At 39.3% G+C, this 27300-nt stretch overlaps 1 protein-coding gene across 1 annotated transcript; it reads left to right on the forward strand.

Moving 5' to 3' along the window:
* The first annotated feature begins 15131 nt into the window (after positions 1–15131).
* LOC118009168 (cyclic AMP-dependent transcription factor ATF-1-like) lies at positions 15132–16275 on the forward strand. Its single transcript, XM_035002953.1, is given in 4 exon segments — positions 15132–15483; positions 15486–15996; positions 16055–16064; positions 16125–16275. Coding segments are annotated over 4 exon segments (813 nt in total). The 5' UTR covers positions 15132–15342.
* Positions 16276–27300: the final 11025 nt, after the last annotated feature.

Raw genomic sequence — 27300 nt, forward strand, 5'->3', positions numbered from 1 at the left:
TGTACACTAACAATACTGGAATTTAAATAAAAAAACAAACTATGGCATAGATATTCTCCCATTTTACAAATGAGGACATTAACACACTGAGATCACATAAGTATCAAAGCCCAGTGTCTTTCTACTACACTTTAAAATCTTAAGTTAAAAAAAAGTCTTTCCTGTCACTCTTCAGTTTAATCATACCTGGTAACACACACCTAAGAAATCAGTGAACTACATTAACTCAGCAACATCATCATCATGATACCCTAACAAAACAAGCGGAGACAAGCCACCCAAGACAAATGATAGCAGGAATTCCACCACGGAATTTTGTGGCCTAATAAGCACAAAGCTTTCTAGGATTTGTGCAGTCATACTGGTTCCAGGTTTGCAGCTGCTAAGCTACTTCCAAAAACTTTACCATTTACTTATACCCAACCATTTTACAGACATCTGCATGCTATCACCCATTCACAGCATATAGTTATCACCAACAAGTAGATGCCAAGCTAAGGATCACATTCCTTAGTCCTCTTGCCTCAAATGGTGTCATGTGAATGGTTCTTGCCAAGCAGACTGATACATGTCACTTCCAGCCATGCTGCTTAGGAAGCAAATGTGCCTACTCCATCCTCTCATTCTCCATTTGACAGAGGACTATGCAGCTGAGTCACATGATAGGAAGCGTAGGTCCCTAAATCACCATGAGGAAGGAAGCCCACCAGTCCCTAACATCAGCAATGAGCAATTATGTGAACAAAATATGAACTTCTACTATGTAAAACCAGTGACAGATATAGCAGCTGCAAGTACTACTCTAATCAAAACACTGAAATACATAACACACAATGAGTATTAGTAAATGAAAAAAAATGGGGCAAAAAGAAAATGTATAAAGCCAAAATTTAATGTTAGCACACAAAAATATGCACCTAAGGTTGGTAGTGTTTTCATCAGATATAAACAAACCAGATACAGGAATAAGATTTATCTGGTTTTAAGAGTTTCTCACCTGGGTCCTTATAAAGGGAAGCCTATGATGTAATGGACAATTGGAGGATTGGTTAAAATGCATGTTCTATAAAGCTGAAGGTATTACCCATTCCAGATTTCAAGATGTACTACAAAGCTATAGGAATCAAAATAGTATGGTACTGGCACAAAAACGGACATACAGATCAATGGAACAGGACAGACAGCCCAGAAATAAACCCACACCTATATGGTCAATTAATCTACAACAAAGGAGGCAAGAAACTACCATGGGGAAAAGACAGTCTTTTCAATAAATGGTGCTGGGGAAAATGGACAGCTACATGCAAAAGAATAAAACTGGACCATTCTTTTAAACCAAACCCAAAAATAAATTCAAAATGGATTAAAGACCTAAATGTGAGATCTGAAACATAAAACTCCTAAAAAAAAACTAGGCACTAGGGCGCCTGGGTGGCTCAGTCGTTAAGCGTCTGCCTTCGGCTCAGGTCATGATCCCAGGGTTCTGGGATTGAGCCCCACTTTGGGCTCCCTGCTCCACAGGAAGCCTGCTCTGCTTCTCCCTCTCCCATTCCCCCTGCTTGTGTTCCCTCTCTCGCTGTGTCTCTCTCTGTCAAATAAATAAATAAAATCTTAAAAAAACAAAACAAAACTAGGCACTAATCTCTTGGACATCACCCTTAACAACATATTTATAGAAATGTCTCCTCACGCAAGAAAATTAAAAGCAAAAATAAACTATTGGGACTACACCAAAATAAAGAGATTTTGCACAGCAAAGGAAACCATCAACAAAACAAAAAGGCAAGCTAGTGAGAAGATATTTGCAAATGATATATCCAGTAAGAGGTTAATATCCAAAACATATAAAAAACTTAAACAATTCAAAACCAAAAAGAATCCCCATACAATCTGATTTTAAAATGGGCAGAGAACCTGAATAAAAATTTTTCCAAAGAAGAAATACAGATGTCCAACAGGCACATGAAAAGATGCTCAACATAACCATCATCAGGGAAATGCAAATCAAAATCACAATGAGATATCATCTCACACCTGTCAGAATGGCTACTATTGAAAACACAAGAAATAACAAACATCGTTGAGCATGTGGAAAAAAGGGAATCCTCGTGCACTACTGGAATATAAATTGGTAAGCCACCATGGACAATAGTATGGAGGTTCCTCAAAAAAACTAAAAATAGAAATACCATATGATCCAGTATATAAATGGGTATTTACCCAAAGAAAATTAAAACACTGATTTGAAAAGATATATGCACCCCTATGCTTACTGCAGCATTATTTATAATAGTCAAGATATGGAAGCAACCTAAGTGTCCATTGACAGATGAACTGATGAAGAATATGTGAGATGATAGATAGATAGATAGACAGATAGATAGATAGATAGATAGATAGATATGGAATACTACTCAGTCATAAAAATGAATAAAATCTTGCCATTTGCAACAACATGGATGGACCTAGGGAGTATTAGGCTGTGAAATAAGTCAGATAGAGAAAGACCAATACCATATCATTTCAGTTATATGTGGAATCTAAACAACAATCAAATGAACAAACCAACCAACCAAACTCTCAAATATAAACTGGTTGTTGGGGTGCCTGGGTGGCTTAGTCGGTTAAGCATCTGCCTTCAGCTCAGGTCATGATCCCAGAATCCCAGGATCGAGCCCCACATTGGGCTCCCTGCTCAGTGGGGAGTCTAATTCTCCCTCTGCCCCTCACCCTACTCGTGTTCTCTCTCTCTCTCTCTTTGTCTCAAGTAAATAAACGAAATCGTTAAAAAAAACAAAAATAAAAAATAAATAAATAATCTGGTTGTTGCCATAGAGGAGGGTAGGTAGGGGGATGGGTAAAAGAGATAAAGGAGATAAGAGGTACAAACTTCTAGTTATAAAATAAGCACGGAGATTAAAAGTATAGCACAGGGAATATAGTCAATAATACTGTAGTAACTTTTATGGTGATAGATGGTGGCAACACTTACCATAGTGAGCACTGAGTAATGTATAGGATTGTCAAATCAATACGCTGTACACTTAAAGCTAATATAACATTGTATGTCAATTATACTTCAATAATAAAAAGATTTAAGAACACTTGTTAAAAGATGTTTTGTATAATTAATTAATTAAATTTACTGTATGCTCAAGAGTCAGGAAATCTGTTTTCAAATACTGGCTCTGCGACTTACTGGCTACGTAGAATCAGGCAGGTTAACTAACCTTTCAAAGCTTACATTTTCTGAACTGTAAAGTAAGGATAAAATATTTCACTGGATTATTGTGAGAATGCAATGAGATAATCCACACAAAATAATTGAAAAATTTCATTCCACATAGTGCTAAGTGAATGTGCTAAATAAAACTGAGCCATCATTAATATCACGGGTTTTTTTTAAACCATAAGGTTGGCTATCAGAAGTGATAATGAGTTTCAAATCTCTGAAGTATTAGAATAAAAAAACCCAGATCTTAAACTGACACTGCCTGACACCTGGGAGAGATTAGGAGGCGGGTGCCAATCAGATGTCACAGTTCGGAGCTGTTCTGCAGCATGTCAGATGCTAAGTCTCTTCCACACTGCCACGTATATATGGAAGGGTTCCAGACTCCACCTGCTAGTGGATAAGGCTTCTAATACTCAATTCCTGTCTTACTGATGATTAACACAGAGGCTGGATAGAACTGAGCTATACCACAGAGACACGAAGGCCTGAAAATGAGTAGAATTAGGAAGACAATGCCTGACATGAATGGGCCTTCAAAGACAAGAATTTGAAGTCCTTTAATAATGCAGCTAATCTGCCCACAAAATCAACAAAACTACATCAAACTGTATTTCTGCAATGCACTGAATGAATGTGTGTGTTTCCCAAAATTCGTATGTTGAAATCCTAACCTGTGAAGTAATGGTGTAGAAGTATGGCCTTTGGGAGGTGTTTGGGCCATGCGGGCAAAGCCATCATAAATGGGATCAGTGCCCTTATAAAAGGGAACCCACAGAGCTCCTTTGCCCTTTTCACCATTTGTGGTTTCAGTAAAAGACCTCCATCTATCAACCAGGAAATGGGTGCTCACAAAACACCAGATCTGCTCATGCTTTGATCTTAGACTTCAGCCCCCAGAACTGTGAGGAATAAATTTCTGTTGTTATATAAGCCACCCAGTCCATGGTACTTTGTTGTAGCAGCCCAAATTGACTAAGATAATTTCCTAATCTTTTCACCAGCGCTATGACTGAATTATTCTTTCTTTCAAGGAATATTAGGTAGTGGTCTAATGACCTCAGAAAAAGTCCTAGCCATGCACCAGAAATGGAGGAGACATCTATCCCTATAATACATGGTCCATATCCAAAGAAATGTCCCTGATTAGAATCCCTCCCACCTCTCAGTTTTGAGTGATTAGACAACAAAAACTACAAACACACTCACTCAAGAAGTCCAAGGTCCAAGTCACCTGTCATCCCTCAGCATGTGATTTTCTTCATCTTTTAAATGTCTTCCCTTGAAGAACAAATTACGCTACTCTGAAATGAACGCTTATCTTTTGATCCACAGGGAAAAGGCAACAACAACCAATATCCACTCATCACAATGAGCTTAAATGAAGCACGGATTTAAGCCGCTCTTATGTGTATAACCCATGATCTTTATTAGAGTTTACTTTGCATAATTACCTCAGGGAACTATGATAAGCCCAGAGCTGTTTCTGAGTCTTGATTCGTTATGTTTTGCTTTGCCCAAGGAAGTAAATATAAATTGGAGAGTTATGCCAAGCTCCCTAAGTTCCTGAATTATCCACCACAAAGAGAGAATCGTAGCATTCTAGAATCCTTTGGGTATCTGAGAATATACTCTGAGCCAAAGGAGAAATCAACAGACCATTTCTCCACCTCAGAGAAAAATAGAAAGTTGCTGAGGGGGCAGTTAAGGTTATGGCAGCAAGTATTTATACAGATTTGCTTCCCCAAAGCTAATCTAGAGAACTGAACAGTGTCCTTAAAAGAGCTGTTACTTAGAAGAACCGTAGCCTGAAAGCTATGGAAAAAAAAGAAAGAAAGAAAAGCAGGTTATCTTAGAGGATGGGCCCTGCTACAAACTGACCTCTGGAAAAATCACAAGGGATGAGAGAAGGTTTCAAGAGCTGGGAGACTCACAAGAAATGACAAACCCAAAATATCAGAAGCTGTACCCAAATAAAGACAAACTGCATAGATATAGTGTCCTTCTTTGTCTCTTGTTACAGTCAAGAAATGCCCACTTGGCCCAGCCAGTACTGTCTGAGAAAGGCATGAGACAAGGCTTTCAGCTAAGGAAGGCCTTGATTCCTGAAAGCCCCAATCTCACTTTCTACAGATCACTCCTCAGGCAAATAGGAATATTAGTTTCTCTTGTTTATATCCATTCAGGGAGAAAGGAGTTTGTGGCCCTGGAGAGACAAAATACCAAATATTTATTAATAGCTTGAAGGATTTTAAATTCTAGAAACGCTGGCAGGAGCTCAACCATAAGATTCTGAGTAAAGGATGTGTCAGAGAAAACAAGGATTCCCGTGATCCACAAGTATCTCTTACTGATAAGGCAAAATTACCCTATTGAACCTCAGTTTTAATTTCTAATAGGAAAGTATAATCAAAACTTCTGAGGTTTGGAACAGCTGGAAAAAGTCTAGGAGGTTATCTAATCCAATGGGTTTAAGTGATTTGATGGAGCTTCAGGGGACCAATAGAGAAGCATCAATGACCACCTCATTCTACAATTGAGGAATCTCACTCAGAGAGATTAAGGGATAAACTAGATTTGCCATACGTGAGCCAGAGCCACAACTCATGTTTCTTGAAGCTGACATTCCACCCACCATGCCATCCTACTTATCATGTCCTATATGATTGTTTTTTCCATGTAATGTTTCTCAGAGCTCTTTATTCAGATTTCTGAAGTTCTCAGGCTTAAAAGCATGATTTAGGGGCGCCTAGGTAGCTCAATGGGTTAAACGTCCAACTCTTGATTTTTGGCTCAGGTCATGGTATCAGGATCGTGAGATGGAACCCTGCATTGGACTCTGTTCTGGGTGTGGAGCCTGCTTAACATTCTCTCCCTCTCCCCCTGCCCCTCCCCCCTCTGCTCACACTCTCTCTTTCTCTAAAATAAACAAATAAATAAAATAAAAATAAAAAATAAAAAGCATGGTTCAAACTGTAACCACATAGCTTCCAGTGAAGAGGACCAAGGTATATCCTACAGCCATAACAGAACTTTTGGGACCACCTCAGCTACATCCAACAGAAAGAAAGAAAAAAAATCAGTGAGAAAGTTCCAAGATCCAGACTCCCATAAGAATCTTCTCTAACTTAAGACTATTTCACATTTGGGTAAGATTGGCTGTCACACAGGTGATCTGAAGTGATTATTATGTGTGTCCCTGATCCTTTATTAAAGTGGAGATTAACATTTTGGCATTGGAGAATAAGGTCGTATCTTCAAGAATTCCCTGGAAGGTATAAAACACTGATCCATCAACATGCAATAATGCCTTTTGGTAAATTAGACCATCCAATTGCCGTGAAGCAAAAGGAAAAAGAAAAAAAAAAAAAACACTGGCACACTTGAACATGAGCAAAATAAAGCAGTCTCTTTATGTGTGAAAGTATTGAATGAATGAATGAAAGAGAAAGGCCTGAATAAAAGTTGGGTGGGGAGACACATAAGCTCTACAAGTTAGAAGTGGACCTAACCTAGACACCATGAGGATACTAGGTGCTTAAAATCAAGAGTCAGAGTAAAAGATAAGTGACCAGAAAAGGAACCTAGAGAGCAAAAATCTTCACTAAGTTTCATTCTTACCCAAGGACAGGCTTGCCTAATTCTATTCCAAAACTTAAATTAATACAGTGATCACCAGAACCAAAACCATAGTGAAATTATTAAAAGGAATGTGAGTTTAAAAATATGTATGTGTGTGTGTGGGTGTGTTATCTGATTTGCTTGGCGATATTTCTTTTCTTATATCTTTCCTGTGTTTGCATATATGACATTGTAAATGACTTTGGAAATAATCTTCAATTCCATCTATTCAACTATTTTCATTTCCTCAGGACAGCCTTTTGAAATCCTCACATGATATTCAGATTGATTTGGGGCTGCCTTTATGAAACCTGCCAAGATTTCCACAAATGTCAATCAGTCAGGGTGATGTGGCCAATGGTGCCATCATGCCTTTCTGGGTGGCTTCCCCTTGTTAACCTCTTCAGTGGAAGACCCAAAACATTTCTGTGGCCGTAGTGAAAAGTCAGCTCAAAGCTTTGCTGTGGATAGGCTCCTTCTGCCAGCTTCTTCATTCTTTTTTTTTTAATCTCATCTGGACACTTTCATACTACTTCTCATTTTGTTTCTTTGTATCTTACCCCCCCTTTTTTTTGTTTACCCATGCAAATTGTTTGTTTGGTTTTTTTAAAAGATTTTATTTATTTATTTGACAGAGAGAGACACAGCGAGAGAGGGAACGCAAGCAGGAGGAGTGGGAGAGGGAGAAGCAGGCTTTCCGCTGAGCAAAGAGCCCGATGCGGGGCTCCATCCCAGGACTCTGGGATCATGACCTGAGGCGAAGGCAGACGCTTAACGACTGAGCCCCCCAGGCGCCCCCCCATGCAAATTGTTTTAAGGTATTCTTTGTGTGAGGTCTAACAGTATAAAGCAAGGTTGAATTATATGGCATGTTTAAAGCCATTTTGAAGGTTAATAGCTCTTGTTGGGCTTCTTTATGACTTTGCACACTCCTCAAAGAGACCTCCCAGTGTCCCCACGCCCACATCACTGTGGTGGTTCACGTTTGGGAGCAACAGTCCGAGTCAAATTCTGTGCAGAAATGTTTGCAACTCAGTGGTTGTCTAGTTGGACTGACCCCTGTAATTAGCACATACTACGCAGCACACTACCTTCTCAAACATGTAGGTCTGAAAACAAGCCTCCTTATTATTTTACATTTTTTGAATACCAACATTTATTAGCACATTGTCAGTGAATTACTCAATTTAAATGCTTTCCCACCATTCATAACCTTGCGATAAGAGATATTCAGTATTTTAAAGACATCATGAAGTCGGATGCTAACTGAAATTCCTGTGTCTGCTTAGCCAATTGAAGAAAAATCTTTCCTTTAAAGAAGGAGGGAAGAATGCAGTGATAGAATTTTTCACAAGAACAGCACTGTGCTGGCAATATTCTAGAGTGAGGATTTCTAAAAGCTGCCTCATAGGAAGGCTTACTTTAGAAAAGCAAAATTTCACTAACAGGCTCACGAGCCCAGAGAGACATAATTACCTTTTCTCTCCTTTAACTTATACTTTCTTCAGACTCTCAGGTTGCTATAGCAGAGCAACAGAGAGTTGGTATATCCAAAAATGGGACTCCCATTTGATGTCTTCTGATTTGCTTTTCATTTCCAACAGAAGCACAGTTTAAGCCAGTGAAGCTGATGCCAAGAGTTCTATTTGGGTAAAAATCTGGAACAGCCTATCTTGAGTCTAATTCTTACTTGATCCAGCATTTAAAAGCCTTTACATCCATTCAAAAGCAAAGTGCTTAAAATTCCTGCTTCAGACTTGGTATAGTTTGATTAAAGGCCTCATGAAGAATGTAGGTTAATAACAGATTCGAATCTCTTTTAGAACTGAGCATAGGGGCGCCTGGGTGGCTCAGTCGTTGGCTCAGGTGATGATCCTAGGGTCCTGGGATCGAGCCCCGTGTTGGACTCCCTGCTCCGCAGGAAGCCTGCTTCTCCCTCCCCCGCTCCCCCTGCTTGTGTTCCCTCTCTGGCTGTCTCTCTCTGTCAAATAAATAAAAATAAAATCTTTAAAGAAAAAAAAAAAGAACTGGGCATAAATCCTTCCCACCTACAGAAATGTTGCAGGGCACTGTATGTTCCTATGCACCAGCTCACCAAAGGAGTTCTCTTCCTTTCTGGAAGCAAAACAATTCATCAACCCCATTACCCCAAGCAAGGACAAAAATGCTTATTTCAGCTGGATAATGGGATTCAGGTGTCTTTGTGCCAAGCAGACCTCAACAGAAAAGGGGGAATTCATGAACTTCCACTTTTTATAAGGGGAATCTCAGGCTGGGGGAGTCATTTAATTTTTAGTTACAGAAGTTTATTGAGTTCCAGAAGATTCAGTACTTTCAAATGGAAAATACAATTGCTACAACAAGGATTTAGCCAATTGTGTCTTTTAAACACATAACTGGGCAGCTACATTCCACGCCAAACATTTAAAGAGATCAAGTACCCTGCAGTGAATAGATCAAAAAGATCTTATCCTTTGTAACCCTAGGTAATCTTTGATTTCATAGCAAGGCTGTGTTGGCAATCAAAAGTTCCTAAATTATAACATTTGGAAGATGGAAGAAATCTCCATAAATCTCCTCAATTACCTGAGGTCAGTGAACATAAAACTAACGGAGTAAAAAAAAAAAAGATAGGATACTCTTAATGAACTACCTATGTTATTTAAACCACTCTAAAAGATCAAGCAAAGAAGTCTTCTACCTTCATTAACTGGTGAAACTATTCAGAATCCAGTGATATTCTGTAGGGAGCCCCTTGCCTATTCAGCCTTAAACCACAAGCAATGGATACTTTGTCCATGCTCCAAGCTTCAGACTGCAGCAGATTCATTTAACTTACACTTTAGTCACATAAAACTGAGATTTATGAAAAGTTCAACCTGCCACTTCCCTAGGAATGCTTCCTGATGAACATTCATTAATGATTGATTGATACAAAACCATTATGAGAAAAAGGAGAGATGTAATATTGAAATTACATACCCCTTCCAAGGTATGTATCGTAGATGCTGTACATAGTCCTTTTTATTTATTAAATTATAAAGGAAATGAATATTAATTTCAGTTGTTGTGGTAACAAAGTAACAAGATAATTGCTTCATGCTAGAGCAAGATAAATTTTTTATAAAATTTCACAAAAGAATGAAAAAGGTATAAATATATTCTTAAATCATTGCCTAGGTAATTAATAATACAATGAAAGCATTTCACTTTCTAGCAACTGACAGGAATAGCCAGCAACATAATAAAAACTTGCAAAAAAATTCAAATGTCGCTACAGCAGAATGTGGAAAGCAGTGTTGTTCCTATGCAATTCTCAACCACATCTGCATACACAGATGGTAAATTGCCACCAGGAGCATGGGTTAAAAAAAAGAAGAAAAAGGAAAACCATCTTCTTAAAGTATCATTTAAATGTTTTAGAACATCATATACCCCTATATGGGGGTGGGGAGAAGAACAGTTTTCTTTTGTTTGGGGGAAGGAATCAATCTTCTGGTTCCCACTATAAAGGAGATACCTGCTCATAAGAGAAATTCAAAAATTCAGGAAAGTAAAAAGAAGGGGGAAATCTCACAGATCTACTATTCATACACAATTTTTATGTATTTCCTTATTTTGGCAGTGCATAGTTTGTTTTTTTTTTTTTTTAAGATCATTCTAATCACATGGACATCAATCAAAATTAAGGAATGTCCAAAAGTGGATGGTAATCGCTGGAGATTATTGTAGCTAAGTGACAAAATAATATAAAACCAATAGAAATATTTGTTATCAAAGATACAGAAGGTACTATATATACTATCTATATATGTAGGTTCTATATACCCATATATATAAATATACATAAATATATATATATATATTTGCCCCTAAGAGTTCTGATAATTCCAAATAAACATTCTGAACATATTTTGAACAACATGAGTTTAATTGGAATACACTGTGTATCTTTCCCATGAGATACAGAGCACTCAATGGCACTACTATTCCCTAGGGATACCAGTCAGCCCCTTGGTAGCAGGTTGCTTACACTGGATCTCTTCCATTATGGAGGGGGCACTGATTTACCCTTAGTGAAATGTATGCCTATTCAGTATATGACTGTACCTACCTCTCCTATAATGCTTTTGCCAGCAACAACAAATATAAACTAAGGGAATATTTCATTCCCCTCATGTTAGTCCACATGCCATTCCTTCTGACAAGGGAACACATTCCTCAGCAAAAGGAGAATGGAAATAAACTCACATCTGCAGCATTCATTGGTCTTACCCTGAATATCCAAACAGGTGGCCTGATGGAATAGTGGACTGGCCCATTGAAGACTCAGTTTACATGGTTAACTAGGTTATCTTGTGGGCTACAGTCTCCTGCAGGTTGGGTTCCTCAGCCTGAGGACTTAAGCTGACTCTGACAATCTGATCAGCACACAGGAAGTCTTGGAACCAGTGCCTGTAGAAAACATGGAAGGAAGCAGGATTGAACAGAGACCGAAGTTGAGCTGCAATATAGGCCCAACAGAAGCCTCAGCTAACTCTGTGTAGAGTACTGAAAATGAAACTGTCCAGAGCTGGAGCAAGAGGACTAAGCCTTTATAACCCCATATTAACCAGTCATTCAGTGCACTAGGCCCTGGGAAAGGATGAGACCTTGGGAGAGGTAGCCCTCTTTAGCTGAGGCAATTCCAAAAGGGGCTAAAAGCTAAGGGCTCTCTGCCAATAACGCCCCCAGCAGCTGAGGAAATGGGTATTTTGTTCTTCAAGGGAGAGTCTGGGTAATGCATCACAACATCCACCATAAGCACTGTCCTAAAAACACAATGCATGTTCTTAACCAGCAAACAACACGTGGTTCCTGAGAATTAGATGGTGGAAGTGGCAGTGATTCTTGCTAAGGGTTTGCTTCCCATGTCCCAAAATCTTTGTGCTCTGCTATTTTTGATGTCTTAGTTCCCAAGAAAGGAATACTTCCACCAGAAAACAAGACTTCCTTTTAATAGAGGGTGGGATGGCTACCCAGCCACATTTGATTCTTCATGCCACTTAACTGGCAAAAATGAGGTTTCTGATGTTTCTAGGGTAATTGATCCCTACTATTAAGAGGGAAATTGTGTTGCTTCTGTGAAATGGAGAAAAGGGGAAGTATATATGGAATCAGAAAGTGAAAATCCAATGAGTAAAAGTGAATGGGACACACTAGTAACTCAGTGCAGGAAGGACTACTAATTCTCTGACCCTTCAGGAATTAAGGTTTTGAGTCACTCAACCAAGGAGAGAAATCTAATCAGCTGAGATACTGATATATTAAAAAAAAGAACATGGAATGGCTATTGGAAGAAAGAATTCATAAATACCAAGTACAGCCACATGACCAGCAGTAGAAACAAAGACAAAGTGGCTATACATATTTTCTTCTCTGATTTCTGAATATATCTGTATTTATTAACTGGTTTTCCTCTTTCTATGTCTAATATTATGTGTGTTCATAGTGGTTAGCCTTATAATTCAATTTTTAAGTTACAAAATATCAAATGGGAATTATAACTAACCAAGAAAGCAATAAGCATCAGCTAGAGAGGCATACAGCTAGAATGCAGCCCTGCTGCATATAAAACTCCTGAAAGAGCTATCTTATTTATCAGAAAGCCATCCTATTGAACATAATTCTCACAGAAGTGTTAAAATGTAGATTTCCTATGTATGTCAGAAACCAGGTCTATACTAAGCTCATACAACTTAAAACATTGCCAATTTCTATCCACAGAGACTAATACACAGGAAACCTACACTATAAATTCTTTTCTCTGTCCCTCTTACTCGAAACATTTATTCCCATTAGCATGAAAAGAGAACGAGTGCTCCTGAAATCCTCATTTCGCTTGCCTCTAGTCATGCCATACATTCCTCCTATTTCTCTATTCATTCAAATTCTCTGCTGGTTCATCTTCCTCTACACCTAGTTCTTAGTGGTACCTTGAAGGTGAGCCTTCTTATTTTTTTCGGTCTGTATTCTCTCCATCAGCAATCTCATTAGGGCACATGGATTCACTGAGCAATCAACTCACGTGTTGTAAAATCATACTCCAACCCAGGTTAAACCTTTCCTTGAACTCCAGATCTATATATCCAACTTGCTGCTCAACATCTTCACTTGGAAATCTCCAAGGTACCTCAGACACATGTCCAAGACCAAATTCCCTATTTTTTTCCCAGAAATCTAGTGTTCAACTCCATGAACTACACCACTATAATACAATTTCTCAAGGTTGAAACGTAGATGTAATCTTTATTGTCTTCCCCTTACCCCTTATATCCAATATAGCTTTTCCAGTTGATTTCAGATCTTAAATTCCTACACCTCTGCACTTCTACTGCCACCATCCTGTTCCAAAATGACAAGGATAGCATGGCTCTCTTGAAGAAAAGTTTCTGGACTACTACAATAGCCTCTAACTAGACTCCACAAGACCTTTCTTGCATCTTCATAATCTGTCCTTCTCAACAGCAAGAAATATCTTTTCAGAATACAAATCTGATTTTATGGCTTAAAATTCTTCAGTGAGTTCCACTGTTCTTAGGTTTAAGCTCAAAATCATTACCATGAACCACAAGGCTTTGCCAGGTCTGGACCTACCTGTCATACCCTTCCTTTTTCAGGGACCGAAGGAACATGAGCCTTCTCTCCAGTGTCTATCCTCTTCTCTACCATAGGTCCTCTGTACACACTGCTTCCCTGTCTGCAATAAGCCTGTGCTCTTGTCTGAAATGGGCTTGCACATGTGTGCACCCACACTCACCTAATTAACTCCTTTTCAGGCTAATCCAATTCATGATTAGCTCTTCCTCAGAGGAGCCCACCTCAATGCCCTAGTCAAGATCAAGATGCTTTACTACACATTCAGTATATTCTATGTTCATTTCCTTCATAGCTTTTGACTAAACAATCATTTCTGTGATTATCCTATTTAACTCCATCTCCCCCCAGCTCAGACTGCAAGCTCCACAAGGGCAGGACCATGGCAATTTTGCTCACTTTATCCACAGTACCTAGCACGGTGCTTTACACAGAGGTAGTAATTTCTAGAGGTTTGCTGAATAGAAAAAATGACAAAGCAGGGTTAATAGAGACTCTTAAGTCTTGAGAGATTTCCTAACAAGAAAATAAAATGATTTAAAAGTTATAAATCACATATGTAATCTCATTTTATCTACATAATAGCTTATAAGATGAACTGGTTATAGTGCTTTGCCATTTTAGAAATCGCTGTCCCTTGCACTAAGAGAGTTTTACTCCAATCTTCCTAGGCAAAGTAGAGGCATTTCTGTTCTATGGCCAACTATGCCCTCCTGAAAAACCTCACATTCTTGTAAGAGAAACAGGACTGTGGTAGACCAGTCAAAACCCACAGGACTCTGTAGCCAAAAGACAGACAAAACCAATCCCAATCCTGACAAATCCACTAGCACAGGTAAGCCTCCATTGGCATTTTCACCTAAAACCATCCTCCATACATCCTTTGAATCTTACACCCTTCGTCATGTGCTTCTACTTTGAGATGTAGACCCTTGCGGAATTCATTTCTAATAGAGGCCAACTATGTGAAAAGTAAAAGTTCATTCCAGGTATATTCTTTTCCATTAATTTTTTCAACACTGGAGAAATGTATTCTCACCCACTGCTTCTGCATTTGCAGCTTCCCCAGACAGCTTTACACAGTGGAAATCATCCCATTTCCTGAAGCTACTAAACCAGAAAGGCACTTTTTTGCAGCAAAGGAAGTCACTTCTGCAGTATTTTTCAGCTATTTTTTTAAAGCTTCCTAATTGTTAAGACTTTCTTCTCAACTGTGAAAAGTTCACATGTGACAGCTATAAAATTGACAAGCTGGGACATAACATAGTGTACATTCCATGTTATGCTGACATCACCCCCCTACTTACCAAATGCATATGAGCTAATCTACATTAGAGAAACATGCATTTCAGCAGAAAAAAAACTGTTTACTGTTCATTTATTGTATTTCTGAGTTGAATGGAATTGTCAAGCTTATTTCATCACTGAACTTTTATTTCACTATTGAAAGTGTACCTCTTCATCTTACTATTATTTCTACAATCAAAAAAATGGATATTCAAACAACTGTAAACCCATCTTGCTTATTAAGATGTTTCATAATTGATAGCCAAGTAGAAATTCTTTATCAAAAGAGAAGACATCATTAAGCCAGTTTTTTTCCCCTTTTCAGTGGTTGGCCTGGTGTAGATCATGCCGCCAGGGGCAGCCCTGACTGCCGAGGAAACGGGAGCCTAGGACAGTTGGCTGTTAAGGGACACTGATTCTCCCCACTCCTCCTGACCCCTGAGACAGAGGCACGTCCCCCACCGCGTGAGGGGCTGGGGAAGTGGGTAGAGAATTCGAATCCACCTGGGAGGGGGGAGTGGAAGTTCCCGCCCCGGACAGTGGCAAGGCGGCAGCCACAGTTCATTATGGAAGATTCCCACAAGACTAACACTTCAGAGGCAGCCCCACAACCTGGTTCAACGGTTCAGGGAGCTCATATTTCTCCTATTGCTCAACAGGCATCATCTTTATCAGAAAGTGAGGAGTCTCAGGACTCATCAGACAGATACTAGGCTCCTCACAGAAAGCCCACGGGATTCTAGCATGGCGCCCATCTTACAGAATATGTTTGAAAGATCTAGCTTCTGAAGATACATGGGGCAGAAAAGGAGACGGAGGAAACCCTGGAGTTTCTGCTGTCACTTCTATGTCTGTTCCAACTCCCACCTATCAAACTAGCAGTGGACAGTACATTGCCATTGCCCCAAATGGAGCCTTACAACTGGCCAGTCCAGGCACAGATGGAGTACAGGGACTTCAGACATTAACCATGACAAATCCAGGCAATACTCAGCAAGGTACAACAATTCTCCAGTATGCCCAGACCTCTGATGGACAGCAAATACTTGTGCCCAGCAACCAGGTGGTTGTACAAACTGCATCAGGAGATTTGCAGACATACCAGATCCGTACCACACCATCAGCTCCTTCGCTGCCCCAGACTATGGTGATGGCGGCCCCTGTGACTCTCATGCCTCAAACAGCTAAGACAGATGACCCCCAGCTGAAAGCAGAAATAAGCTGATGAAAAACAGATTCAAGGCAGTTCCAATCAAAATCCAAACAGGTTGTTTGAAGAACTTGACAAGTGATACTAAAATTTATAGAAGAGTAGAGGGGCAAGAACAGCCAAAATATTCCAGACAAGAATAAGAGAAGCTGCTCGAGAATGTCGCAGAAAGAAGAAAGAGTATGTGAAATGCCTGGAAAATCGAGTCGCAGTCTTGGAAAATCAAAACAAAACTCTAATTGAAGAGTTAAAAACTTTGAAGGATCTTTATTCCTATAAAAGTGTTTGATTAAGAAAGAAAATATTTTTGCAGACTTGATTAAAAATTAGATGGATTTCTTTTCTTTTTAGTGGAGTTTATAAATTAAAAGGTCAAAAATGAAGCTTTTTATTTAGGCTTTTGCAACTCAAAGATAAATATCTTACGCAAGAGATCTGGTGACAGAAGATAAAGTGGAAAATGAACTCAAGGAAGTTACTGGCACAACTGGAAACTCTGTAAAAATTAAACCTACTCAAGAAGCAGGAAATGAACTTTCACCAATTTGAATTTTCTAAATAGCAAGAATCCAAAAATGGCAGATAAAATGAAATTTGGTAAATTCATTTCTAAAATAAATCAGTTTACCCTGTAGGTTTGCGTTTCTTACTCTGTCCTAAATTTTACGTTTTTCATTGTGTGTGTGTGCGCGTGCTTGTGTGTATGCTTTATTTCTGCCAATAAATTCTAAATTACAAATAGAAAAACTAATACATAACTAAGTATATAAATTATGTGTTCTGATTATGTACACTTGTTCTATTGTAAAATCTTTTAAATGGGTTTTTTAAAGTTTGTTTTTTGGACTTGAGAGAGGTTTTGAGACTTGCTTGGGTTAACTATTTTTGAGGCTTTCTCCTAAAAGGCAGCTAAGGTACATGAATGGAGTGTGATTTTGTAACTTTTTTTTTTTTATTAGAATGTAAGGAGAACTTCTGTTTAAAAGTTTGATACTTTTAAATAGCTTATTTTTTGGTTACTCTGGGAATGGAGATTTTCTACAAATATATAATACATTGTTTTTTTATTTAAATAAATAAATAAATAAATGTTCAGTGGTTGTTTTCTGAAGGCCACATACACAACTCAATAAACATAAAACAAAAACCATTAGAATAAGATTATCTGTATTACAGACTAAAAGACACCATTTTGATTTTAACACAATTTATGAGCCCAGTATCTTCCATGTAATACCACATATTAAAAATGGACTCTAACTGGGGGCGGAGCAAGATGGCAGAGGAGTAGGAGACCTGGATTTCGTCTCCTCTCAGAAATTCAGCTGGATAGGGATCAAACCATTCTGAACACCTACAAACCCAACAGGAGATCGAAGAAAGGAATAGCAACAACTCTCTGAACAGAAAAGCGACCACTTTCTGGAAGGTAGGACGTGCGGAGAAGTGAATCCGAGGCGATATTCGGGAGGATAGACGGCGGGGGAGGGGCCTCCATCGGCTGCTTCTGGCAAGTGATAGAGCCGCGGAGCACAAAATCGGAACTTTTAAAAGTCTGCTCCGCTGAGGGACGTCACTCTGGTGGCTAAGCGGGGGATGGAACCCTCCGGGACAGTGTGGTCTCAGGACCCTCGGGGTCACAGAAAGACCGCGGGTGCCTGAGTGTGGCCGAGCTCCCAGGTATCGGAGCAGGGAAGCCGGCTGCAGAGGAGGAGCCCAGGCGCGGGCTCTCAGCTCGGGGTGGCCATAAACCGTGATCCGCGGCCCAGTCGGGCCCCTGCTCCTCCAGCAGGGACCCAACAAGCAGCAGATCCGGGGAGACTCCCCTTCCTCCCCCGGGAGGAGCCGCGCGGGAGTGCACCGCAGGGATCTGCTGGGTTTGGAGACTCCACCCGGGGTCGGGTGCCAGAGATAGAAACCTGCGGTCACAGGCCAGGTGAGTGAAGAGTGCGGCCGGAGACCGGGGAGACAGGGGTGACTGACTGCTTTTCTCTGGGGGCTCACTGAGGAGCGGGGCCGAGTTCTCGGCTCCTCCGGGGCAGAGATTAGGAGGCCGCCATTTTCACTCTCCGCCTCCAAAGCTGTAGGGAAAGCTCGCAGGGAACAAAAGCCCCGGAGAGCAAACCCGAGCAGATTACTTAGCCGGGAGGGGGCAAGGGCGGGGCAATTCCGCCTCCGGCAGAGACATTTGGAAACCACGGCAACAGGCCCCTCCCCAGAAGATCAGCGAGAACAGCCAGCCAAGACCAAGTTTACCGATCAATGAGAACGGCAGAGGTCCACCGCTAGGGGAATACTGCACATACAATTCATGTCTTTTTTACCATGATTCTTTAGTCTTTCAAAGTTAATTTTTTTTAACTGTCTTTTTTTCTTTTTCTTTTTTTTTTTTTTGAGTTTTTCTTTTTCCCTTTTTCAACCAACATCTTATCGATCCCTTTTTTTTAAAGAAACATTTTTATTTTTCATTTTTAGAGTCATATTCTATCCCTTCATAGTAGTTACCCGTATTTTTGGCATATATATATAAGTTGTTCTCTCTTTAAAATTTTGAGATAGTTTCTTCTAACAGATCAAAATATACCCTAAATCTCTAGTATATGGTTTTTTCTACTCCCCTGCCTGATCACATTCTCTCCCTTTTTTTTTCTTTTTTCTTTTTTAAATCCTCTTCTTTCTTTTTTCAAACAACTTCTTATCAATTCCTTTTATAAAATTTTTTATACTTTCCATCTTTACAGTCATATTCTATCCCTTCATCATATCAACCCTTATTTTTGTACATATATAAGTTTTTCTTTCTTTAAAATTTTGGGAGGCACTTTCTTCTAAAAGACCAAAATACACCCCAAATCTAGTGTGTGGCACTGATCTATATACCAGCCTGATCATATTTGATCACATTCTGGTTTTTTTTGTTGCTGTTGTTCTGTTTTGTTTGTTTTTGTTTGTTTTTATCTTTATCTTTTTCTTTTTTTTCTTTTTCTTTTTCCTCTCTTTCCGTTTCTTTTTCCACTGCTTCAGGTCTTTTCTGATTTGTTTAAGAGTATATATTCTGGGGACGTTGTTACTCTGCTAGCATTTTGTTCTCTCATTAATCTATTCTCCTCTGCACAAAATGACAAGACGGAAAAAATCACTTCAACAAAAAGAACAAGAGGTAGTACCGACTGCCAGGGACCTACTCAATACGGACATTAGTACAATGTCAGATCTAGAGTTCAGAATCATCACTTTAAAGATACTAGCTGGGCTTGAAAAAAGCATGGAAGTTATTAGAGAAACCCTTTCTGGAGAAGTAAAAGAACTAAAATCTAACCAAGTAGAAATCAAAAAGGCTATTAATGAGGTGCAATCAAAAATGGGGGCGGTCACTGCTAGGATAAATGAGGCAGAAGAGAGAATCAGTAATATAGAAGGCCAAATGATGGAAAATAAAGAAGCTGAGAAAAAGAGAGAGAAACAACTACTGGATCATGAGGGCAGAATTCGAGAGATAGGCAATACCATAAGACGAAACAATATTAGAATAATTGGGATCCCAGAAGAAGAAGAAAGAGAGAGACGGGCAGAAGGTATAATGGAGCAAATTATAGCAGAGAACTTCCCTAATTTGGGGAAGGAAACAGGTATCAAAATCCAGGAAGCACAGAGAACCCCTCTCAAAATCAATAAAAATAGGTCAACACCCCGACATCTAATAGTAAAACTTACGAGTCTCAAAGACAAAGAGAAAATCCTGAAAGCAGCTCGGGAGAAGAGATATGTAACCTACAAGGGTAGAAACATTAGATTGCCAACAGACCTATCCACAGAGACCTGGCAGGCCAGAAAGGACTGGCAGGATATATTCAGAGCACTAAATGAGAAAAATATGCAGCCAGGAATACTATATCTAGCTAGGCTGTCATTGAAAATTGAAGGAGAGATAAAAAGCTTCCAGGACAAACAAAAAGTAAAGGAATTTGCAAACGCAAAACCAGCCCTACAAGAAATCTTGAAAGGGGTCCTCTAAGGAAAGAGAGACCCTAAAAGCAACATAGAACAGAAAGGAACACAGACAATATACGGTAACAGTCACCTTACAGCCAATACAATGGCACTAAATTCCTATCTTTCAATAGTTACCCTGAATGTAAATGGGCTACATGCCCCAATCAAAAGACACAGGCTATCAGACTGGATTAAAAAACAAGATCCATCGATATGCTGTCTGCAAGAGACTCATTTTAGACCCAAAAACACCCCCAGATTGAAAGTGAGGGGGTGGAAAACCATTTACCATGCTAATGGACATCAAAAGAAAGCTGGGGTGGCAATCCTTGTATCAGACAAATTAGATTTTAAACCAAAGACTGTAATAAGAGATGAGGAAGGACATTATATCCTACTTAAAGGGTCTATCCAACAAGAAGATCTAACAATTGTAAATATCTATGCCCCTAACATGGGAGCAGCCAATTATATAAGGCAATTAATAACAAAAGCAAAGAAACACATCAACAACAATACAATAATAGTGGGGGACTTTAACAACCCCCTCACTGAAATGGGCAGATCGTCTAAGCAAAAGATCAACAAGGAAATAAAGACTTTAAATGACACACTGGACCAAATGGACTTCACAGACCTATTCAGAACATTCCATCCCAAAGCAACGGAATACACATTCTCCTCTAGTGCCCATGGAACATTCTCCAGAATAGATCACATCCTAGGTAATAAACCAGGTCTTAACCAGTACCAAAAGACTGGGATCATTCCCTGCCTACTTTCAGACCACAATGATTTGAAACTAGAACTCAATCACAAGAGGAAAGTCGGAAAGAACTCAAATACATGGAGGCTAAAGAGCATCCTACTGAAGAATGAATGAGTCAACCAGGAAATTAAAGAAGAATTAAAAAAATACATGGAAACCAATGAAAATGAAAACACAACTATTCAAAATCTTTGGGATGCAGCAAAGGCAGTCCTAAGAGGAAAGTATATAGCAATACAAGCCTTTCTCAAGAAACAAGAAAGGTCTCAAGTACACAACCTAACCCTACACCTAAAGGAGCGGGAGAAAGAACAGCAAATAAAGCCTAAACCCAGCAGGAGAAGAGAAATCATAAAGATCAGAGCAGAAATCAATGAAATAGAAACTAAAAGAACAGCAGAACAGATCAACGAAACTAGGAGCTGGTTCTTTGAAAGAATTAACAAGATTGATAAACCCTGGCCAGACTCATCAAAAAGAAAAGAGAAATGACCCAAATCAGCAAAATCATGAATGAAAGAGGAGAGATCACAACCAACACCAAAGAAATACAAACAATTATAAGAACATATTATGAGCAACTCTATGCCAGCAAATTAGATAACCTGGAAGAAATGGAGGCATTCCTAGAGATGTATTAACTACCAAAACTGAACCAGAAAGAAATAGAAAACCTGAACAGACCTATAACCACTAAGGAAATTGAAGCAGTCATCAAAAATGTCCCAAAAAACAAAAGCCCAGGGCCAGATGGCTTTCCAGGGGAATTCTACCAAACATTCCAAGAAGAATTAATACCTATTCTTCTGAAACTGTTCCAAAAAATAGAAATGGAAGGAAAACTTCCAAACTCACTTTATGAGGCCACCATTACCTTGATCCCAAAACCAGACAAAGACCCCATCAAAAAGGAGAATTACAGACCAATATCCCTGATGAACATGGATGCAAAAATTCTCACCATAATACTAGCCAATAGGATGAACAGTACATTAAAAGGATTATTCACCACGACCAAGTGGGATTTATCCCTGGGCTGCAAGGTTGGTTCAACATCCGCAAATCAATCAACGTGATACAATACATTAACAAAAGAAAGAACAAGAATCATATGATCCTCTCAATAGATGCAGAAAAAGCATTTGACAAAGTACAGCATCCTTTCTTGATCAAAACTCTTCAGAGTATAGGCATAGAGGGTACATACCTCAATATCATAAAAGCCATCTATGAAAAACCTACAGCGAATATCATTCTCAATGGGGAAAAACTGAGAGCTTTCCCCCAAAGGTCAGGAACGCGGCAGGGATGTCCACTATCACCACTGCTATTCAACATAGTATTGGAAGTCCTAGCCACAGCAATCAGACAACAAAAAGAAATCAAAGGCATCCAAATTGGCAAAGAAGAAGTCAAACTCTCACTCTTTGCAGATGATATGATACTTTATGTGGAAAACCCCAAAGACTCCACCCCAAAACTGCTAGAACTCATACAGGAATTCAGTAAAGTGGCAGGATATAAAATCAATGCACAGAAATCAGTGGCATTCCTATACACCAACAACAAGACAGAAGAAAGAGAAATTAAGGAGTCGATCCCATTTACCATTGCACCCAAAACCATAAGATACGTAGGAATAAACTAACCAAAGAGGCAAAGGATCTGTACTCAGAAAATTATAAAATACTCATGAAAGAAATTGAGGAAGACACAAAGAAATGGAAAAACGTTCCATGCTCATGGATTAGAAGAACAAATATTGTGAAGATGTCAATGCTACCTAGAGCAATCTACACATTCAATGCAATCCCCATCAAAATACCATCCACTTTTTTCAAAGAAATGGAACAAATAATCCTAAAATTTGTATGGAACCAGAAAAGACCCCGAACAGCCAGAGGAATGTTGAAAAAGAAAAGCAAAGTTGGCGGCATCACAATTCCGGACTTCAAGCTCTATTATAAAGCTGTCATCATCAAGACAGCATGGTACTGGCACAAAGACAGATAGATCAATGGAACAGAATAGAGAGCCCAGAAATGGACCCTCAACTCTATGGTCAACTCAGCTTTGACAAAGCAGGAAAGAATGTCCAATGGAAAAAAGACAGTCTCTTCAACAAATGGTGCTGGGAAAATTGGACAGCCACCCGCAGAAGAATGAAACTGGACCATTTCCTTACACCACACACAAAAATAGACTCCAAATGGTTGAAAGACCTCAATGTGAGACAGGAGTCCATCCAAATCCTAAAGGAGAACACAGGCAGCAACCTCTTCGACCTCAGCCGCAGCAACTTCTTCCTAGAAACATCGCCAAAGGCAAGGGAAGCAAGGGCAAAAATGAACTATTGGGACTTCATCAAGATAAAATCTTTTGCAAAGCAAAGGAAACAGTCAACAAAACCAAAAGACAACCGACAGAATGGGAGAAGATATTTGCAAATGACATATCAGATAAAGGGCTAGTATCCAAAATCTATAAAGAACTCATCAAACTCAACACCCAAAGAACAAAGAATCCAATCAAGAAATGGGCAGAAGACATGAACAGACATTTTTCCAAAGAAGACATCCAAATGGCCAACAGACACATGAAAAAGTGCTCAATATCGCTCAGCATCAAGGAAATCCAAATCAAAACCTCAATGAGATACCACCTCACACCAGTCAGAATGGCTAAAATTAACAAGTCAGGAAACGACAGATGTTGGCGGGGATGCGGAAAAAGGGGAACCCTCCTACACTGTTGGTGGGAATGCAAGCTGGTGCAGCCACTCTGGAAAACAGTATGGAGGTTCCTCAAAAATTTGAAAATAGAGCTACCATACGATCCAGCAATTGCACTACTGGGTATTTACCCCAAAGATACAAAAGTAGGGATCCGAAAGGGTACGTGCACCCCGATGTTTATAGCAGCAATGTCCACAATAGCCAAACTATGGAAAGAGCCAAGATGTCCATCGACAGATGAATGGATAAAGAAGATGTGGTATATATACACAATGGAATATTATGCAGCCATCAAAAGGAATGAGATCTTGCCATTTGCAACGACGTGGATGGAACTGGAGGGTATTATGTTGAGCGAAATAAGTCAAACGGAGAAAGACATGTATCATATCATCTCACTGATATGAGGAATTCTTAATCGCAGGAAACAAACTGAGGGTTGCTGGAGTGGGGGGTGGGGTGGGAGGGATGGGGTGACTGGGTGATAGACACTGGGGAGGGTATGTGCTCTGGTAAGCGCTGTGAATTGTGCAAGATTGTTGAATCTCAGATCTGTACCTCTGAAACAAATAATGCAATATATGTTAAGAAAAAAAAAAGAAGAAGAAGAAGGTAGCGGGAGGGGAAGAATGAAGCGGGAGAAATCGGAGGGGTAGACGAACCATGAAGACGATGGACTCTGAAAAACAAACTGAGGGTTCTAGAGGGGAGGGGGGTGGGAGGATGGGTTAGCCTGGTGGTGGGTATTGAGGAGGGCACATTCTGCATGGAGCACAGGGTGTTACGCACAAACAATGAATCATGGAACACTATATCTAAAACTAATGATGTAATGTATGGGGATTAACATAAGAATAAAATAAATAAATAAATAAATAAAAATTTAAAAAAAAATGGACTCTAACTAATGTGTTTTACAATTTGGAGCTGTCATATAGTTGACAGTAAGAAAAATCATACCACTAGAATGTATCCCTGTGACCACAATGCTACTACACACACTGGAGGTCAAAATCTTCCTGCAACACATTGTCATATGCTCATTTTACCTGACATATGACTTATATTGAAGAAAATGGAGGGCATTTTGCTGGGCTTATTCTGTTGACATTTTATGAGATATTCTAAAATGGAATCCCATTTTGTAAGCCCTTCAAAATAGAAAATTTAATTTTCCTGAAATTCTTCTTTAAGTAAGGAGAGTGCAATGGATTCTGAAATAAAATAAATGTATTTCACCTTTCTTTTAAACTACAATGAATACAAAAAAAAATGCTTAATATTGCATATACACATAACACTTTGTAGGAATACAGCAAAGTGAAAACATCTACTCCTCCCTATTCAACCACCATATTAACAATAGAAAAATCTAAAACAAACAACAAATTACAATAGTTACCAAACTAACAGGCTGCAGAAACAATGGCAATGTGAATAAAAGCCATGTGGATGTAAATCCAACACTCATGGTGGCTTTGAAAGACAGTGTGAAGGGCAACCATCAGAATGGAAAGAACTTTTGAGGGTTATGGCCAATTTTCCAGTTCTTGTGGAATGAGAGATAAAGTATGGCTCCACATTGGTTGATGAGCAGAAGCTGGCTGAGTGACAAGGATCTTAGAAAAAATAAGAATAGAAGATTACTGACAAAAAGGCCTGGGGAAGAGGGATGGAATTGACTTCACAGAAAGGACACAAAGTGTGAAAATTCTTATGTTGTATTTGGGTGTGTGCAGATATTCACCAGACATCAAAAACAAAGCAAGTAAACAGGATGAGCCATTCTGTGGATGTCAGTTAGCACGTTTTCAGTGCCACCCCAGTATTTAATCAGTGGGACCATGTGAAAGTGGCCGTGGTCATATGAGAGGATGCAATAGATGGAATCAACAACATAGTTTTCTTATCACCATTGTTTATCTGGTACTCTAACTGCTGTGTGCCCTATTTGCAACCACAGATTCCACAACAACTCTCCAGCCATCTGCCTGCATGATAATTATAGTCAACTGTCATCACAGAGAGCACTTGTCTACCTTGCAACAAAGACCACTGTTCTGTCAGCAACAATATCCATGGGCTTATGAAACCTTTATTGCAATGCCATTATTGTTACTCTACTATTGATGGTATCCCAAGCAGCTCTGCTTCTTGACCAAGCACTGCATTTTATGACCAATAACAGTGAGGTAATCAGCTGACACCTATGATATTCTCATGTATCATCATGCAACAACAGGTGACTTCACAGAACATACTTGCTTCTTGAAGACTCAATTATAGCATCAGCTTCTAGGCAATACCTTGCAAAGTAGGGGTGTTCTCCTACTGGAGAACTGGATATGGTATATGCTCTGAATCAGCAATCATTATATGGTAGTTTCTTCTAGAGATAGCATTCATGTGTCTAGTGGGGGCGGCACTTGTTATATATAATTGCAAAACAAAAGTTTTGCTTCACAACACATAAATTTAGGTTTTACTGGTTTATCTTAGTACACACGGAAAGAATGCTTCCAGAGGGGACCAAATTACTGGTTCCACTGAACTTGAAGTTGAGGCAGTCATATGACCCTTATAAGCATTTTAAGCAGCTTATGTCATGAGACAAACAGAAAAAAGAAGAGGAAGGTTTTTGTGGTGTTTGAAATAATTGCTCTTGATTATCAAGGAGTAATATTTTATTCTACACAAAGAAAGTGGGGAAGTACATCTCTTTTCTGGTAATGACATGTCTACTGATAAAAGTTCACAGAAGATAGAACAATCCAGTACAAGGAGGGCTACCGAGGTCTCCAGTGCCTCGGGACTTAGGTTTGGAGTCATCTCAACTAACCAAGGTTTAAAAAATAAAACAGAATAAAAATTAAAACCAAACTTAGTGGGGCGCCTGGGTGGCTCAATCAGTTAAGTGTCCGACTCTTGATTTTGGCTCAGGTCATGATCTCAGGGTCATGAGATCAAGCCCCGAGTTGGGCTCTGCACTGGGTGTGGAGCCTGCTTAAGATTCTCTCTCCCACTCTCTGTCTCAACAAAACAAAACAAAACAAAACAAAAACTCAGGTGCTGCCTTTGGAAAAAAGAAAAGATGAAACAGTCAATAAGATATAAATATCAATTATACCCTCGTGGCCAATTGCAGAAAAAGACTATAAAAGCTATATATTTTTCTTCTTTGCTCTTTATATATACAATATCATATATATATTATTTGTATTATATTTTTTAACCATGTTCTCTCTTCCTTCTCTCTTTTTCCCCTAACATTTTATATAAATTTTTGCTGATGTTGAACTTACAATCTAATCCTCAGGTTAAATATATCAATATAGGATTGTGACTAAACTAGAAGAGGAATAAAGGTCACTGACATAGTATAGTGACTAATGGGACTTGAAGTCTTACCTTTTGGGGAAAGGGCTTCATATATATGAAGAACAGTTGCATTATGTAGGCAGGATCATGTATGTTGGGCTTTTTAGAAGGTTGTTTGTTGGGGTGCCTGGGTAGCTCAGTAAGTTACATGCCTGCCTTTGGCTCAGGTCATGATCCCAGGGTCCTGGGATTGAGCCCCGTGTTGGGCTCCCTGCTCAGCGGGGAGTCTGCTTCTCCCTCTGCCTACCACTCCACCCCACTCATGCTCTCTCTTATAAATAAATAAACTCTTAAAAAAAAATAAAAGAGGTTGTTTGTTTTCAGGGTACCTGAATGGCTCAGTTGGAGCATGTGACTCTTGATCTTAAGATGAGTTCAAGCCCCATGTTGGGTACGGAGCCTAATTAAAGAGAGAGAGAGAGAAGGTTATCTGTTTTAG

The sequence above is a fragment of the Mirounga leonina genome, unplaced genomic scaffold, assembly GCF_011800145.1.
Source record: "Mirounga leonina isolate KUSES-001 unplaced genomic scaffold, KU_Mleo_1.0 Mir_127, whole genome shotgun sequence".
NCBI lineage: Eukaryota > Metazoa > Chordata > Mammalia > Carnivora > Phocidae > Mirounga > Mirounga leonina.